Source organism: Carlito syrichta, unplaced genomic scaffold (genome assembly GCF_000164805.1).
Source record: "Carlito syrichta isolate Samal-C Ts95f unplaced genomic scaffold, Tarsius_syrichta-2.0.1 Scaffold303164, whole genome shotgun sequence".
NCBI classification, from domain to species: Eukaryota; Metazoa; Chordata; class Mammalia; order Primates; family Tarsiidae; genus Carlito; species Carlito syrichta.
Window position 1 is genome coordinate 455,576 of NW_007247260.1, and position 15,342 is coordinate 470,917.

At 37.0% G+C, this 15,342-nt stretch overlaps 1 protein-coding gene across 2 annotated transcripts in view; it reads right to left on the minus strand.

Annotated features, from left to right (window-relative positions):
* The window catches only part of DOCK11 (dedicator of cytokinesis 11), a 133,805-nt gene that overhangs the window by 100,070 nt on the left and 18,393 nt on the right, over positions 1–15,342 (minus strand). For both annotated transcript variants that reach the window (XM_021712283.1, XM_021712281.1), the window contains exons 7-12: positions 13,274–13,451; positions 12,777–12,856; positions 11,523–11,606; positions 7,456–7,596; positions 6,051–6,263; positions 1,570–1,692 (exon numbers count right to left, since the gene is read on the minus strand). In XM_021712283.1, the coding sequence (XP_021567958.1) occupies positions 1,570–1,692; positions 6,051–6,263; positions 7,456–7,596; positions 11,523–11,606; positions 12,777–12,856; positions 13,274–13,451 (819 nt within the window). The remainder of the gene's footprint in view (positions 1–1,569; positions 1,693–6,050; positions 6,264–7,455; positions 7,597–11,522; positions 11,607–12,776; positions 12,857–13,273; positions 13,452–15,342) is intronic.

Below are 15,342 nucleotides of genomic sequence, written 5' to 3' on the forward strand. Positions count from 1 at the left end.
CAACTTACCATTAAAAACCATCAAAAATCTAGAACCATCAAAAACCCAGAAAACATATAGAAATAGCCACAAATAAAACAACATGCATCAGCCACCCACTTTCCAAGACCAAGGTATTTTCTAAAGGTTTTGTGTTTTCTCATTCACAGAGCCTTCTTTTTGACATCAGAAGACAGACAAAACAGATGTAGGGCACATTTTGCACCACGGGCCTCTACTGGAAACATTTTAAGCAGTTTAAACATGTATTTCCTTTCAAACAGCAGACAGATGCTCATCATTCTTGGGATAAGTTTGTTCTGGATACAGTTGACCTTTCTACTTTCAAGATAAGGAACAAGTGACCAAGAGTCAATGCAATTAGTTTAATTGTAGGCAGGAGCTGCTGTTTGCACAGGCACTGAGAGATGACAAAGAAGATAAACTGCCCATAGAGTCTAAGCAGGCTGTGAAATGCTGGCTGGATGCTTATCCCTAGGGATACAGAATGCTAGACGCTTTTTTTTTTTTGAGTCACAGTCTCACTCTGTTGCCAGGCTAGAGTGCAGTGGCACCAGCATAGCTCACCATAGCCTCAACCTCCTGAGTTTAGGCGATCCTTCCACTTCAGCCTCCCAAATAGCTGGGACTACAAGAGGCTTTTTATCTACATTGTTGAGGCATCCCCCCCAACCCCAACTAGTCCCGTCTCATCAACATCTTCTACTTAATAAACACTATTTGAATACACAACAAAAGGCCATGCATAACCGATTGGTGCTTCATAAATACACAGTAGCTAGAGTGCTACTAATGAACTGACCATCAACCCTTTCCCTCCCTGGGCCTCAGTTTTCTCATTTATAAAATGAGAGACTAGGATGAGATCGTGATTTCCATACGCTTAAATTTCCTAATCCAGAAATTTGAATGACAATATATGGTTGCCAATTTTTAAGGTTGCCACTGAAGGACATTCGACAAAATAAAACAATGAAAAAATTTCTACCATTTAATATGCCAACATTTCTTGAAAGAAAGATAGACGTAACCTTTAACAAGTAGGAAGGACAGAGAACTCAGACTAAAGGGCAGCCCTTTGAATTAAATGTATTTGGCTTCATGAAATATGCACTGTCTTTTCTCTCTCTCATTTTGTCACAAACAGGAGTAAATCTGAGTATGGACTGGTATTTGGGAACTACGGGGCTGGGTCATCTTTCATCTCTCTGCTCTGACATTTATTCTAGGGCTTTGTGTAAGGTTGTGAGTAGGGAAAGAGAGCTATCGCCAAGGATACAGTGTCCATTAGCAGATGTTGCCTAAAAGCCTTTAGCTCTTATTTTGATAAGCAAGCAGAAATCTGATTGTCACGTTAACAGAATATCAATGAAAAGGGGGGGAGAAGAAATGCCATATTCAACCTTTTTAGCACACCTATTCATGTAGTATTCAATATTTTCAGAATATATGGTATGCTCAGAGAATATTGTTTTTCCTAGAGGGGTCACTGACAATGTCATTTAAAATATTGGTAAAAGGCAAGTTTCATATAAGCTGAAACGATCATCAACGATCATTGTAAATTACCTTTACTGGATCTGAATTTTTGATGTAGGGTTCTGCACAGTGCGTAATGTTTCCTTGTAGCACCTTTTCAACTCTTGCAACTAGAAAAATTTCGGGATGTGGATTCGTCACTGAGAAAATTCCCTGGAAAATATGACTTCTGTTAGACTTTAATATGTAAACTCACGCATACAGCTATTTGGTTCATGATTCTTTGCAGTGTGTTTAGTATAGAATGTTGATATTCAACACAGGATCATGCCTAGGACCCTAGAAATAGGTAGCATGTCTTTTCATACAGTTTACCAAGCTTCTGATGTTCCCCTCAAAATGGATTTTATATTTTGTCACATACTTTACATCTATTTGTCCCCAAAGTACAAGTGTCACATTGCTGCTTAGCCTCTTGAATTTGGCTATGTTTGTAGGTGAGCTCTTAGATCAAATGAATACAATGCATGTTGTTTGGTTTAATTGGCATGTGCTAAAATAGTGTGCATTTCTCAAGTGAAACTAAATAAGCATTGTTACATGCAGCTGCATTTACTAACTCCAGAGTAATTCACTCACATTTAATTAATACTAACTACAGCTAGGAAGGAAAAAATACTGCTCTAACATAAAAACTAAATCACCCTCTGGAAAAACATTACTTTGCTGCCGTTAAAGAGCTCTGGTGCTTTCAATATAAATGTAGGAAACAGAGGATCCAAAACTTGTTTTGTCCTTAAACACTTTATTCAAGTGTACTCATGTAGATGCCATAAGTTACATAAGTTTTATTTGAATGCATGTGGAACAATCATATCACCCCCTGTCCAGTTTGGCTCCTTCCAAATATAATAACCTTTAAAAAGTATGTTAGTTGGTTACGTCTGTTGTTTAAAGGAGCACCACACAAATAAATTCAAGTGGAAAAATCCATCACTGGGTCTCTACCAAGTTTTGTTTTTTCTACTTAGTATATTACCAACTTTGTTAATACAGTGCTTTCCAGATTTCAAAACTCTTCAGACACATTGTTTCATTTGTTCCAGACGGAACCCTGTGAGGTAGACAGAGCAGAATAGAAAATTGAGTCTAGGAGGCTAGTAATTCCCCCCAAAGTCAAAGAGTCTTTGAGGAGCCCAGGTAATGCTTGATTCAGCTTTGAATTCCCAAACAGAATGAAATGAAGTGGTTAAACTTTACTTGTGAGTCAAATTTCCTGGGTTTGAATTCTGGCTCCACCATTTATGGGTTTAGGCAAGTCAGATTCTCTCTAAGTCTCAGTGTTCTCATCTTTGAAATGAGGATGATGGATAGCTAATAGTAATTTCATACACTTCTCATATGGATTAAATAAAATAATGCACATCAGGTGCCTGGTTATTACCAGGGTGGCCCATCAAAGCATCTCAAGGTCACAGAACCTGGCTTCTGATACTGTCGGAGACATGTGGCTTGAGCTATGAGACCAACTGGGCTGGCAGACTGCCCAAGAAGCCCCAGCAGAAGCTTCGCTGAGTAGTGCACCTTGAGAGCAATCTTCTGCTAACTAACTGCCACATGCCAGGTCGTTTTCATGCTTTAGCTCATGGTCTTCCTAAAACCCCTCGAAGGTAGGCACTACTATATGCACATTTTACAGCTGAAGACATGGAGAGGCTTATGAGGTGAGTGAGTATGAGAAGACTGTGACCCAGGTTTCTCCAGACGATACGGTCATGCTATATTGTCTCTCGGCCTTGAAGCCCATGAGTCCTACATCTCACATGATAGGCTGGACTACAATAGTGATAATGATTATTGCTACAGCTTACATTTACTGAGCACCTATTGTTTCCCATTCCCAGTACTCTAGGCATTTTCCCACACTGATGCCAGCAATCAGTATTATAATTTTAAGATATTGGACAACTGATAAAAGCATTCTGTTTCCACTTGTTTATCTAGATTACTGTCACTGCTGCTACTTCTAGCCACTACGCTGAATTGAGCAAACCTGATGTGCCTGTCGCAGTGCTGAGTGGTTTCTGGAGACAGCACATCTCATTCGAGTTTCACGACAGTCCTCAGATGCAGGTACTATCATTAACTCCACTTTACAGAAGAGGACACTGAGGTATAGATATGTTCATTTTCTAACTAACCAGGAATTCCAATATCAGGGGACACTCTTTGGGGCTGTTTTACCTTTTGTCCCATCAGCTTTTAGCCCTATCTCTGTCCCCAGAATGCACAAGGTGGTCAGAGAGAGCCTAGGAATCCCATGTAGGCTGAGAGTCTTACCCAGTCCTCCTTTCCCACAAAAGAGGTGGGACTATGCCCCCTATACCCCAGGTGACTCATACCTACTTCATTACCCCTTCCCTCATGGGCCAGGTCCCCTCAACCCAACCCCCAACACTTACACAGCCCCTGGGGTGTGGCAGGGCATGTGATCGCATTGTATATTTCAGTACTTCATTATATTCTGTCTAATATTGATCAAGTTCTTTCAAACAGACCTAGGTTCAGATCCTACCTTCACCACTCCTAGCTATGTAATGGTGGGCAGCTTACTTAACCTCCCAGATCTTGAGTTTTCTCATCCATAAAACAGAGATAATTATACCTTTTCACAAGACTATCGCAATTACATGAAATAATGCTGACACACAGGAGTTTTTTTATGTTAATTTTCTTCCTGACCTAGATTACAAGCTGGACGACACCTGAAACTACAAGTTAATTTTCCTGCATCAAACATACAGCTGGGTAGTACATTAAAGCATTATAGGAAATATATATTGACTTAAAAGGACTTATTTGATATCATACAGAACAGATTCTTAAGTACTTATAATACTGTACTTGCTCGATCCCTCTTTTAGAAGCATTCACCATCATAGAGAATGTTCAACTATAGTCTAAATAACTAGGAGCTATAAGGCAATAAAGACCAATTTGAGAGAAAGCTACCACAGATCCACAGCCCCAAAAGGGTAACGACAGCACATGTAAATTAGTCTTCCCCTACCATTTGGTAATCTGCATCAATGAGCATCAACTGTGGCCCTGAAAATGCCAATGCTTGGAATTTATTCTAAGAAGAAAATTCAACAAATGTGCTAAGATATATGCAAAAGGACGTTCAATGTAGCATTATTTATGAAATCAAAAAATTAGAAATATCCTAAGTAGTTAAATCAATGACATGTTAGCCTTTAATACGAATGTGACTGATCCATAAATATTGATATAGTATAATAAACATGATATTAAATGAATATAGTAGATCTGAAACAGCATGACTATGATATAATTTTTATAAGAGTATACATAATATGTACATATTTATATATACACAAGACAGATGCCTGGATAGAAAGATGTATACCAAAATATTAATAGTTATCATCTTATGGGTGGTGATTCTTACATTCTTCTTTATATTTCTTATATTTGAATTTTCTACATAAGAATGTATTTATCTTTATAATCAGAAGAAAAGGAATGACTTTTTTATGGGAAAAAGAAACCTCCTTACAAAGTGAGCAACTTTGTTCATACCTCTTTCCACTTTAATTCTATGCCATGCCCTTGTGTTCTTTTAGCTGCAAAAGTCTAGTGGGCAGAGGATCAATTCTGCTCTGTCTAACCTCTTATGGCCTCCAGTCTGGTGAGCGGTCAGAATGCCAAGAAACTGTTAGACTCTTTCCAGAAGGGATTCTTTGTGCCATATAGGACAGAAGAGAATAGCTTAACAGCTAGGAGCCAGGCAGTTCCCTCCCATTGCTTTTCAAGCAGAATTCCTTGTATTAAGAGCCCATATGCTCCATTCAAATGACCTACTCATAATGGACATGAGCATTCAGGGTGGGAGAGTAAATGCAGGGCTAATTTTACCTAAAAAAATAAGTCTTTTAGGCACTTATTGCCTTGCTCAGAAGTATACACATGGGTATGGGGCTGTGTGTGTCTGTAGTCTATCTCACAAACTACTTCCTTTGAGTCTTATATCATGGTCCCATTAAAAATGTTACTTTTCGCCGGGCTCGGTAGCTCAGCCTGCAATCCCACGCTTTGGGAGGCCGAGGTGAGTGAATTGCCTGAGTCCGCGGGTTCGAGACCAGCGTAGGCAACTTGGTGAGACCTCATCTCTACAATAAATCAGAAAATTAGCCGGGCGTGGTATCGCGCGCCTGTAGTTCCAGCAACTTGGAAGGCTGAGGCGGAAGGATTGCCGGAGCCCAGCAGGTCGAGGCTGCGGTGGCCGGGAGCGGCCACTGCACTCCAGTCTGGGCGACAGAGTGAGACTCCAACTCAAAAAAAGAAAAAAAGTTACTTTTCAATGTGCCACTAGCACATTCATTAGTTTCCACTTTCACCTTCCAATTTCAGTCGCCAGAAAAAGACCTATCCACAGACCTTACAAGAGATGGAATGCCATGAAAACATTGGCCTGAAACCATGAAATAACACAAGATGTTTGTTTCTTTATTCTGAATGTACTATCAAGGTTAAAGATCATTCATTACCTGCTTTATGTAGTGTAACTGAGATTCAGCAATTCCATGAATGAAAGACTCAGGTGAAAAGCCCTTTGAGTTGCCCTCACTGGCCAGCTGGGTTGAAGGACCCCACAGCATTTCCCGGACAGATAGGGGATTCAGGTCTACATGAAAGTCAGCTGAAATCTTACAATTGTTCTTTACATCAAATAAGGCAAGATTGATAAAAAAGGGTTCAACCTGGAAATGAAAACAGTTACTTTTTAAAGCTAAGACTTTGGTGGGGGGCATGTGGGGAGTAGGGACATAATTGCAAAATAATTTTTGTATTCTTCAAGTTTCTGTGATTAGAATCCCCCTCAGAGTTCAACACTTGGCTAAAATTGTATTATGGCTTATCTGCATAGAAAAAAGAACATTCTGAAACAACAGACTTCATCAAATTTTAACTTTTGTCAAGTGTAAATAATTGTCTAAGTTATAAATGTTTTTTTAAAAAGATAAGTCAAAATAAAAAGCTACCAATTTAAAGAATGCCAATTGTCCTGTGAATAGCATTTAATTCTCTACACATTTACTGAAACTACCAAAAAATAATGCCAGTATTACAGAGTAGAAATAAATGTTCTCTTCTGTTGTTATAACTTACTGGACTATACTTTTCATAAGAGCTAATGACAGTCAACCTCGAATTACTTGACAAAAGCTTTGCTCCATCAGCAATTTTGGAAGACATGATTCCTCTCTGCAGATGGCATTTGAAAGCTGGTCACAAAGAGAAATTTCATGCCAGATGGTATAAAGATTAACCCTTTAAACACAGAAAAGTCTGCCGTACATTTCAGCTACTTTGTAAACGAATCAATCATCACTGCTGATATTTTTAAAAGACAAAACTAGAACCAAAAAGAAAGATGAACATAAAATACAGCCTTTTTGAAGGTTTTTCAACTATTTCTGAGCAACTCAAATGATCCATGGCAGCTAATTAATTAGAATTTTCTCTGCAGATAAAAATGAATCTCATTCTATAAAATAGTGAGTAAGCCCAGCAGACAGGGATACTATCTCAGCATGATCTTGGTGATCTTTACTCATCGCTATGAACCAATTTCACAGAAGAAATCATATTCTCTAGTAGAATTCACATATTTGAAAATTTTTCAGGTTTTGGGAGCATATCCCTCTTGAATGTCAAGAGCCTACTTTATCTGCTATTCTGAATGGCTAAGACGTTCATGAAAGCTCTCAAGATGGAACATAGTCATATTTTGACAAAAAAAAGAGATGCATAGAATTCTTCCATATCAAATTTATCATAATATATAGCAATGAATTTTTTACATAGTACATTAGTTATCAGTCATAAAAAAAGAAAGACATTTGTTTAATGCACTGATTCAAGGGAGGTAGAAGGAAAAGTCATACATACATTTGTGGGTGGTCCTTTGGCATTGTCTCCAATTTGACCCAAGATATTGAAAGTTAAATCATGGCACTTTACCAGAAAACGCTTGTTGCACTTTTCTTCAAATGGCTTTATTTCAGGTTCAATTCCTGAAAAGTCCAACCTCTACAAAACGGATAGCAGGAATCATTTTCAAAAAAGATAGGATTCACATTAATATAGATTAATATAGTAAAAATGGTTACAACAGTTCTCCTTCATTTGAACCCTTTTTATTCTTCCATTCATCCGGGTTTTGTGGAGTTTTAATGCTAAGGTTAAACATCAATGGAGAAATCCTGGGAAATGATGAAACGCTGATCTAAGGTGATGAAAAAGTCACAAGTCTGTACCATGGTCTGCAAAACCTTATATAACATGACTCCCAGCCAGGCTCGGTGGCTCAGCCTGTAATCTTGTGCCTTTGGGAGGCTGAGGTGAGTGGAGTGCCTGAGCCTGCGGGTTCGAGACCCGCCTGGGCAGGCGAGACCTCATCTCTACAATAAAATAAAAATATCAGCCGGGTGTGGTAGCGCGCACCTGTAATTCCGGCTACTCGGAAGGTTGAGGCAGAAGGATCGCCGGAGCCCAGCAGCTCGAGGCTGCGGTGGCCGGGAGCGGCCACTGCACTCCAGTCTGGGCGACAGAGTGAGACTCCAACTCAACAACAAAAAAACAACATGACTCCCTGCCTCCTTTCAGCCCTCTAACCTTATCTTCTACCATTCTTGCCTCCCTTCCAGTCCCCACCCTGTTCCAGCCACACTGGTCTTCTTGGTTCTTTTTCCTGCATACCATGTACACTCCTAACCCAGGGTCTCTGCACTTGCTGTTCTGTCAAAAACCTAATTCCCCTGATAGAATAGTTTGTTTCCTCATTCCATTCATTTAAGTCTCTGATCAATTGGCACTTCCACGGAAAGAAGTATAACGTCCTATGGAAAACTCCCTAGAAAAAACTGCACACTCCCTGACAAACTATACTCTCTAATTTATCTTTCTTTTTTTATCCTCTTCATTTCAAATCCAATCTCTCATTTATCTTTCTAATTTTACTTTTTATATTTCTTTAGTTGTTTTGTTGTTTGTTATTTATCTTTCCCACAAAATATATGTTTCGGGATGGTAGAAATTTTGTTTCCCTTATGAGCTGTACAGGAGGCAAAACTGACAGGAATGAGTATGGGAAGTATCAAGAATGACACCAGTGGTCTCTAACTTGAGAGATTCAATAGGTAATGATGTTAGGAACTTGGTCATGAAATATAAATGAATAGCAAATTTGGGGGGAGGTTCAGTAGAAATGGTGAGTTCCATTTGGGATGTGTTGAGCTTGAGATGATGTTAGTAGGTGGTTGGGAGAATAAAGGAGGCCTGAGCTGGAGATCTGGATTAGGGAGTCAGTAGCTGACTGAGAGGCAGACAAGGCCAAAACCCCAGGGACCACCTACGTTTAAATGATGAACAGAGGAAGAGGCATCTGCTTAGGAAACTGATAAACACTGAGCTCATTCAAACAGAACTGGGGGATGTACCCTGGCTGCCACAGAGATATATTTTTAAAAATTATTGGTATTCAAACTAAAAACAAGTTAAGAGGGGGGAAAGAGACTGAGAGTCAAGGAATTCCTCTCAGTAGGGGAGGAATCTATCCTCCTCAAAGAAAACTCCTAGAAACTTCCTTCTCAACTCATGAGGGTCAAGCAGTCTAAGTCCATCTGTTCATTCCTGATGTCTAAATAGACTTACATTCTATTCATGAAGGAGAAGAAGAGTGCAGATTGTGGGATGATTTACTATCCTTTCATTAAGGCGATAGATATGGTAGGTGGGAAATGATCGATGAATCTGAGCAGAATATAGTGTCAGCATGGAAAACTCAGGCCAAGAAACCCAAGAATTCTTCTCAATTACTTAAGTAACTCAAGCCAAAATGAGTATTGTGCCTGAAAAACCTTAGGTAATTATAGCTGTTCTAACCTGGCCTGTATCATTGACAAAATCCTCCTTAAAAAGACCTAATGCATAAGATTTCTACCTGAAAGCATGATTTTCCCCCCTTTGAATCTACTTTTCTGCAAAAGGAATACAAACGTGTGGGACCAGAGAGCTCCCTCTTGAACACTTATCTATCTGTGGAGCCAGCAGAGGCAAGTCATTGCCATTAAAATCAACTCTAATTTCCACCCATTTATCTGCTCTCCTTTCTATCTTACTCAGACAGTAGAATGTAAAGAGAAACTGGACCAAACAAATCCATCCCCCAAATCCTTCCCTTCTGAGGCACAAATGTTATTTAGGAGTTCAAAGTTTGAGCCTTCTCCTATAGTCAGTCAGCATCTCTTTATTCTCTTCTTTTTATTTTTTTTTTAAGAGATGGGGTCTTACTATGTTGACCAGGGTGGTCTCAAACTCCTGGCCTCAAGCAATCCTCCCGCCTTGGCTTCCCAAAGTGTTGAGATTGCAGGCATGAGCTACTGTGCCTGGTTCAACATTTCTTTATTCTCTAAGTTCATGACCCTAAATGCTGAATTGTGGCTGAAAGAGAAGGCTGAAATTATGGGATGGCACTTCACCTAGAAAAAGTACTTGACACATACAACATGGGTTTTTGTGTGGTGAGACTGCCTTTCGTAATTGTTAAATTCAGTTTTTTGTCCTTAAAGCTTCATCACAACTGTGAATTTCTCTTTCACCATGGCTCATTGATAAACAACTCAAACATAAAATCAGTTCAGTTTTATGACCACAAAAACACTTCATCACAAATCTGTGAAGATACTGGATTTAGTTTCAACCACAGTCAATTGGCTCCTTTGTATACAATCAAAGAGTCTGACATGTCCAATTAAAGCCCAATCATTGAGGGCAGGGTGGGGGAATCAAAGGCTCAGATACACTTGGGACAAATAAATTTGTGAATGAATATCTTAGAACTAACATTCCTGAGGCCTGCTATATTCTTATTTTTTTTTTAAAAAATCACATAGCTTACACTAAAGCAATGCAATGCCCTGGGGGAAAAAAGAAAATAAAACATTTTTAAAAATTCAGTTTTCTCCAAATAATTTTAATTTCTCATGTGATATTTTTATTAAGGAAAATGTTTGCATTATTTATAAATTATATGCTTTTTTGATTTCAGACTTAATAAAAAATTTTAATTTAAAAACCATATGAAGAAAAAAGAAAAAAAAAAAAAACCAAAATCAGTCTTCCTCAAATTCTTTTATATTTTCATTATATACTTTCATGGAGAAAAAATTGCCATGCTTACATAACACATCTTTTCTCTTTCAAACAAAATCAAATATTTTAATTAAAAATCTCAAACAGAAAAAGGGAAAATAAAACCAACAAAATTCACCCCTCCAAATTTCATTTTCTCATGAAATATTTTCAGCTAGAAAATATATTTGTAATACTTGTATACCATAGACTTTTCCAATTTAAACAAATTAGAGATTTAATTAGAAAATGTCTTGGAATTAATTATTAACTGCATATATCTTAGTACAAAGAGCCTAACTTTCATGCAAGAGGTTAAAATATACATATGCACATAAACATATACTTTCCTGTACTACTCTTCATTTAAAGTGGTATTATGCCAGACATGAAAATTATCACAGTTCTACAGTCCTACATCAAATGTGGAAAATAAATGTCTCATATGACTTGGGTGTTCTTCATACTGCAGATATTCACTGCCATTCAATCACTACTGGATTTAATGGGTTAAAAGAGAGCTACAACCATCTTTAATGGTTCTTTAATTTATCCATTTTGAGGAACAAGATGAAATGAAAAGAATATAGGGAATTGAGAAATATATATTTATGTAGCTTCAGTTTCAAACTATTTCCACTTGTGATAGTCCCCTTGAGTGAAGAGGTAGTTGTTAAGCTACCTGTTCACAGTGAACAAGACAAATACAAAACAATCTATATTCCCAACTGGCATAAAAATCAGTAATTTCAACATTTCACAGATGTTGTTTATCTGAATAAGCAACAATTCTAGGACTACATAAAGAAACATATTGTTAATACCTGGACTTCTGAATCAAAAGAAAAGAGATTCTGTCTTCCATCTCCTCTACTGAGTTTGTTTAGCTGTTCAGTTTCTCTTCCATACTAAAATTTAAAATATATACATATGTCATATTACTTCATTTCCTTCAAAATAGTACTAAATACCATTTAAATATATAGTTTATGTGAAACTAGCAATTTGACACAGCTTAAAAAATTTACCATTCTGTATTTCCATCAATTTAAGATCAATAAAGAATGCTTAGCTATGATCCACAATGAGCTATAGATCAGGTTCTTATGTGCCTCTTCATAACACCAAGAATATTATTGATGCCAAAGTCAGTACAAAACAGGAATCCAAGAGACATTGGATGCAAAAGGGAAATTTAAAAATATCATATTTTACACATCTCAGTGTTAGAGACAATTCTGATTCCATCACCTCAGGAAACACATAATGGGTTGCACATTCTGGGATGACAAAGGTTGAAAGGGGATAAAACTAAAATCTAAAAAACTCATAGAAAGCCTAGATCAGAGGGTAATGACTGTATTCCTGAATTTTGAAAAATAGCTTTGAAGCTAAAGAGAGGGGTAAATTTAAAATAGAAAAAAAAAATGAACTTCTAAATTTGTGTAACTAAGTAGTCCAGAAAGAAGAATAAAGTGAAAACATAAATAGGCTTGACAAGAATTTAAATGAATAAACGGGTCACGATTGTCTAATATATTACATGGACTCTACAGAGTAAAATATATATCATACTAAGATACTAATGATAATCACCTTATACTTTCAAAATTGGCTCACTTCAAACTCCAAAGGACAGAGTAAATTAACACAACTGATGTCTGTTCACCCAAACCTTTATGTGATGAAATTATTCATATATATTTATTTACATACAGAGAATGTATGCTTTTCAAATGAAATTAACATGAGCTGCATCATCAGCCCTTAAAAAAAAGAATATTTATTTTATGAATATATACACTAATTAAGATGAATAAAAACTGATAGGTAAAATTAATAGCCACAAAAACCTGGAAGTATTTCTTGGTATCTAGAAAAATACAAGATTTTCCAAACTGTCAGTTGGCACTTACAAGTCCATCTTTAGGAGTACAACTTTTCTTTTATAATTTCTACCTATTTGCTGTGGCTTTCAACTTGGAAATGATATTGCCAAATGGAATTCAGCATTAAAACTTTAATAGTTAATCCTGCATTATCTCAGTTGAAGGCAAGCTGCCATAAGAAAGATATACCTTCATCAGTTCCGGATGCATGCTTCTTTCCAAACTGGCCATGATATTCTCAGCTTTTCCTTGGCTGCTAGTTTCATCATCTGCAAATTCATTAAAAGCAGATGTTCTAAACCATACAGACCATTACTAATAACCTAAGAGGAATAGCCTAACTATCTCCCACCCATCCACTCCTACGAGATTTATTGCAAAGAATTTCAATTATGAAAGCATAGGGAAAACTCTAATGGACTTTTGAAAATCTGCCATGAATTTCTATATATTTTATTCTGGTTATATGTCATGTGTCAGAGCCCATGCAGCATCAACTGTTAAAAAAAAAGTCTATCAACCTTAGATAGTCTATCAACTAAATATCAAAGCACATAGTCGCTTTTAATGAAGAAGCAGGTCAACCTTCAAGATTAAGAGTTCTATAATCATCCAGCACAAAGGACATTTCTATGGATTAAAGACAAGGACTTTACCTCAGTAACGAATCATTTAAAACTTCTTACCTTGTGCTGTTTCTACCATCTCCTTTTTTTCTTGAACTAAACTGTCAGTATTGATCTGAATAATCTTTTTCAAAGTTATCAACCATTCCTCCATTTCCTGCTCAGTTTCAGCAGCCAGATAATGGCTATACTTATCTAACATCTTGAGTTCAAAAGCATGACGGCGCATTTTGGGGCACTAAAGGGGAAAAAAGCACGTTTTAGTTAGATTAATTTCCCTTTTAATATTAGATTTCATTAGTTTATACTTATATTCACCTCGGCATAGCACATATGTGCATCAATACTTTCATGAAATAATTGCTTCTTTCAACAAGAAACAGACACTCAAAGATGACAAATGACTATGTCAAACATCCTTTTTGTCTTCTCAGGACTGAGCACAAGGGTGTGAACATGCACAAAGTTGGCAGAAAATGCTATTTGTTGAGTAAATAGTTATTAATTAAGGACTTTTGGGCATTCTTCACATTTAGAAAATCAAGCTGCAATCATAAAAATAACCAAATATTTTACTATTTCCACCCTGTTAAAGTTTTTCTTGCATATTTATATATTTTAAAAACAAGCTTTTATGTGATCTGAAACAAATCTGGTATTTATTTTATATCTCACCATAAAAGGCAATATAGACACCTAATTCACTTTGGCATGCATAATATCAACTGTATCATAGAAGCATAAAAGTAGACCATAGTGTCTAGTCACACAATAGAATGACCTTAGTTAACCATAATTTATTGCATATTTCAAAATTAGAAAAGTGGAATTGGAATATTCCTAACACATAGAAATAGTAAATGTTGGAAGTGATGGATATCCCAAATACCCTGATTTCATCATTACACAGTGTATGCTTTTATCAAAATATAACATTTATCTCATAACCGTGTACAACTACTATGTATCCATAGAATTTAAAAATAATCACTTGGGAAAAAAATAAGCCCATAGTTGTTTCACATTCAATTGTGACTCTGTAAAATATATGGAAGTAGCCTATGCTGAATAATAGTACACAAGGAAAATCAAAGCCTTCTCCTTTCCTCAAACTTAAGGACACATTCTTTTACTCCACCACCTTCTCTGTCATGAAAAATAAATACATATAACCCCCTTTTAAGTCCCTCAGCATTCATTTCAAGAAAGGCTCATGAATCAATCTTTTTACACTGCATGGTCATTATTCAAGAAAGAACCAAAAAAAAAGTTCCTTCTTCTCATCTTCAAAGTATAATAAAGGATGAAATTAAACTGCATAGAAGCCATAAAGATTTGTACATTTGAAAATATTTGTGAGGTGGGATCATAAATAGATGGGGAAAGCAGGTCCTGGGAGCATTACAAAGAAAGGTCAATTTGGACTAGGGCTCATTGAGAAAATCCAGAAATTGTGTGCCCTCTTTCCTCCAGTAAGATAAGAAAGCTCTTTTTACACACATACACACACACACACACACACACACACACACACACACACACATATATGAAGGAGGACCCTCCCAAAAACGGAAATATCTTTTAGAGGGTGGGGTCCTTGTAGTACAGGCTTCCCCTGCTAGGTGAGTGTTCTAGGAACCCATCAGTGTACCAGCTAGCATTGTTGTGAGAGGCTGTGTTTGGCTTCAGTGAATTTTTGAGATTCTTTCAACACATTTGCCAATTTGATGATGGGTGATTTACAAGCGTACCTGCCCATACCGTGCTGATTGTTCAGCAGTTTTTGACCAAAAACGGCATGACCCCTGTACCCCACCCTCCCTATTCACCCAATCGCACCCTGAGCGACTTTTTATTGTTGTTTCCTCGCATTAAAAAAGTCCTCAAAAGGAAACATTTTGCTGATGTGGAAGAGGTGAAACAATAAAACGGCAGAAACACTAAAAGGCATCTAAACTGACAAGTTCAAAAACTGTTTTGAGCAATGGAAACAATGTCTCAATAGGTGTATTGCATCAAGTGAAGAGTACTTTTAAGTTGACTGAAGTTTAAACATGTAAGAATAAATACACAATTATTTACAAATAAATTCCAGTTTGGGGGGTTTCCACCTCAGATGTTTGTGTGTG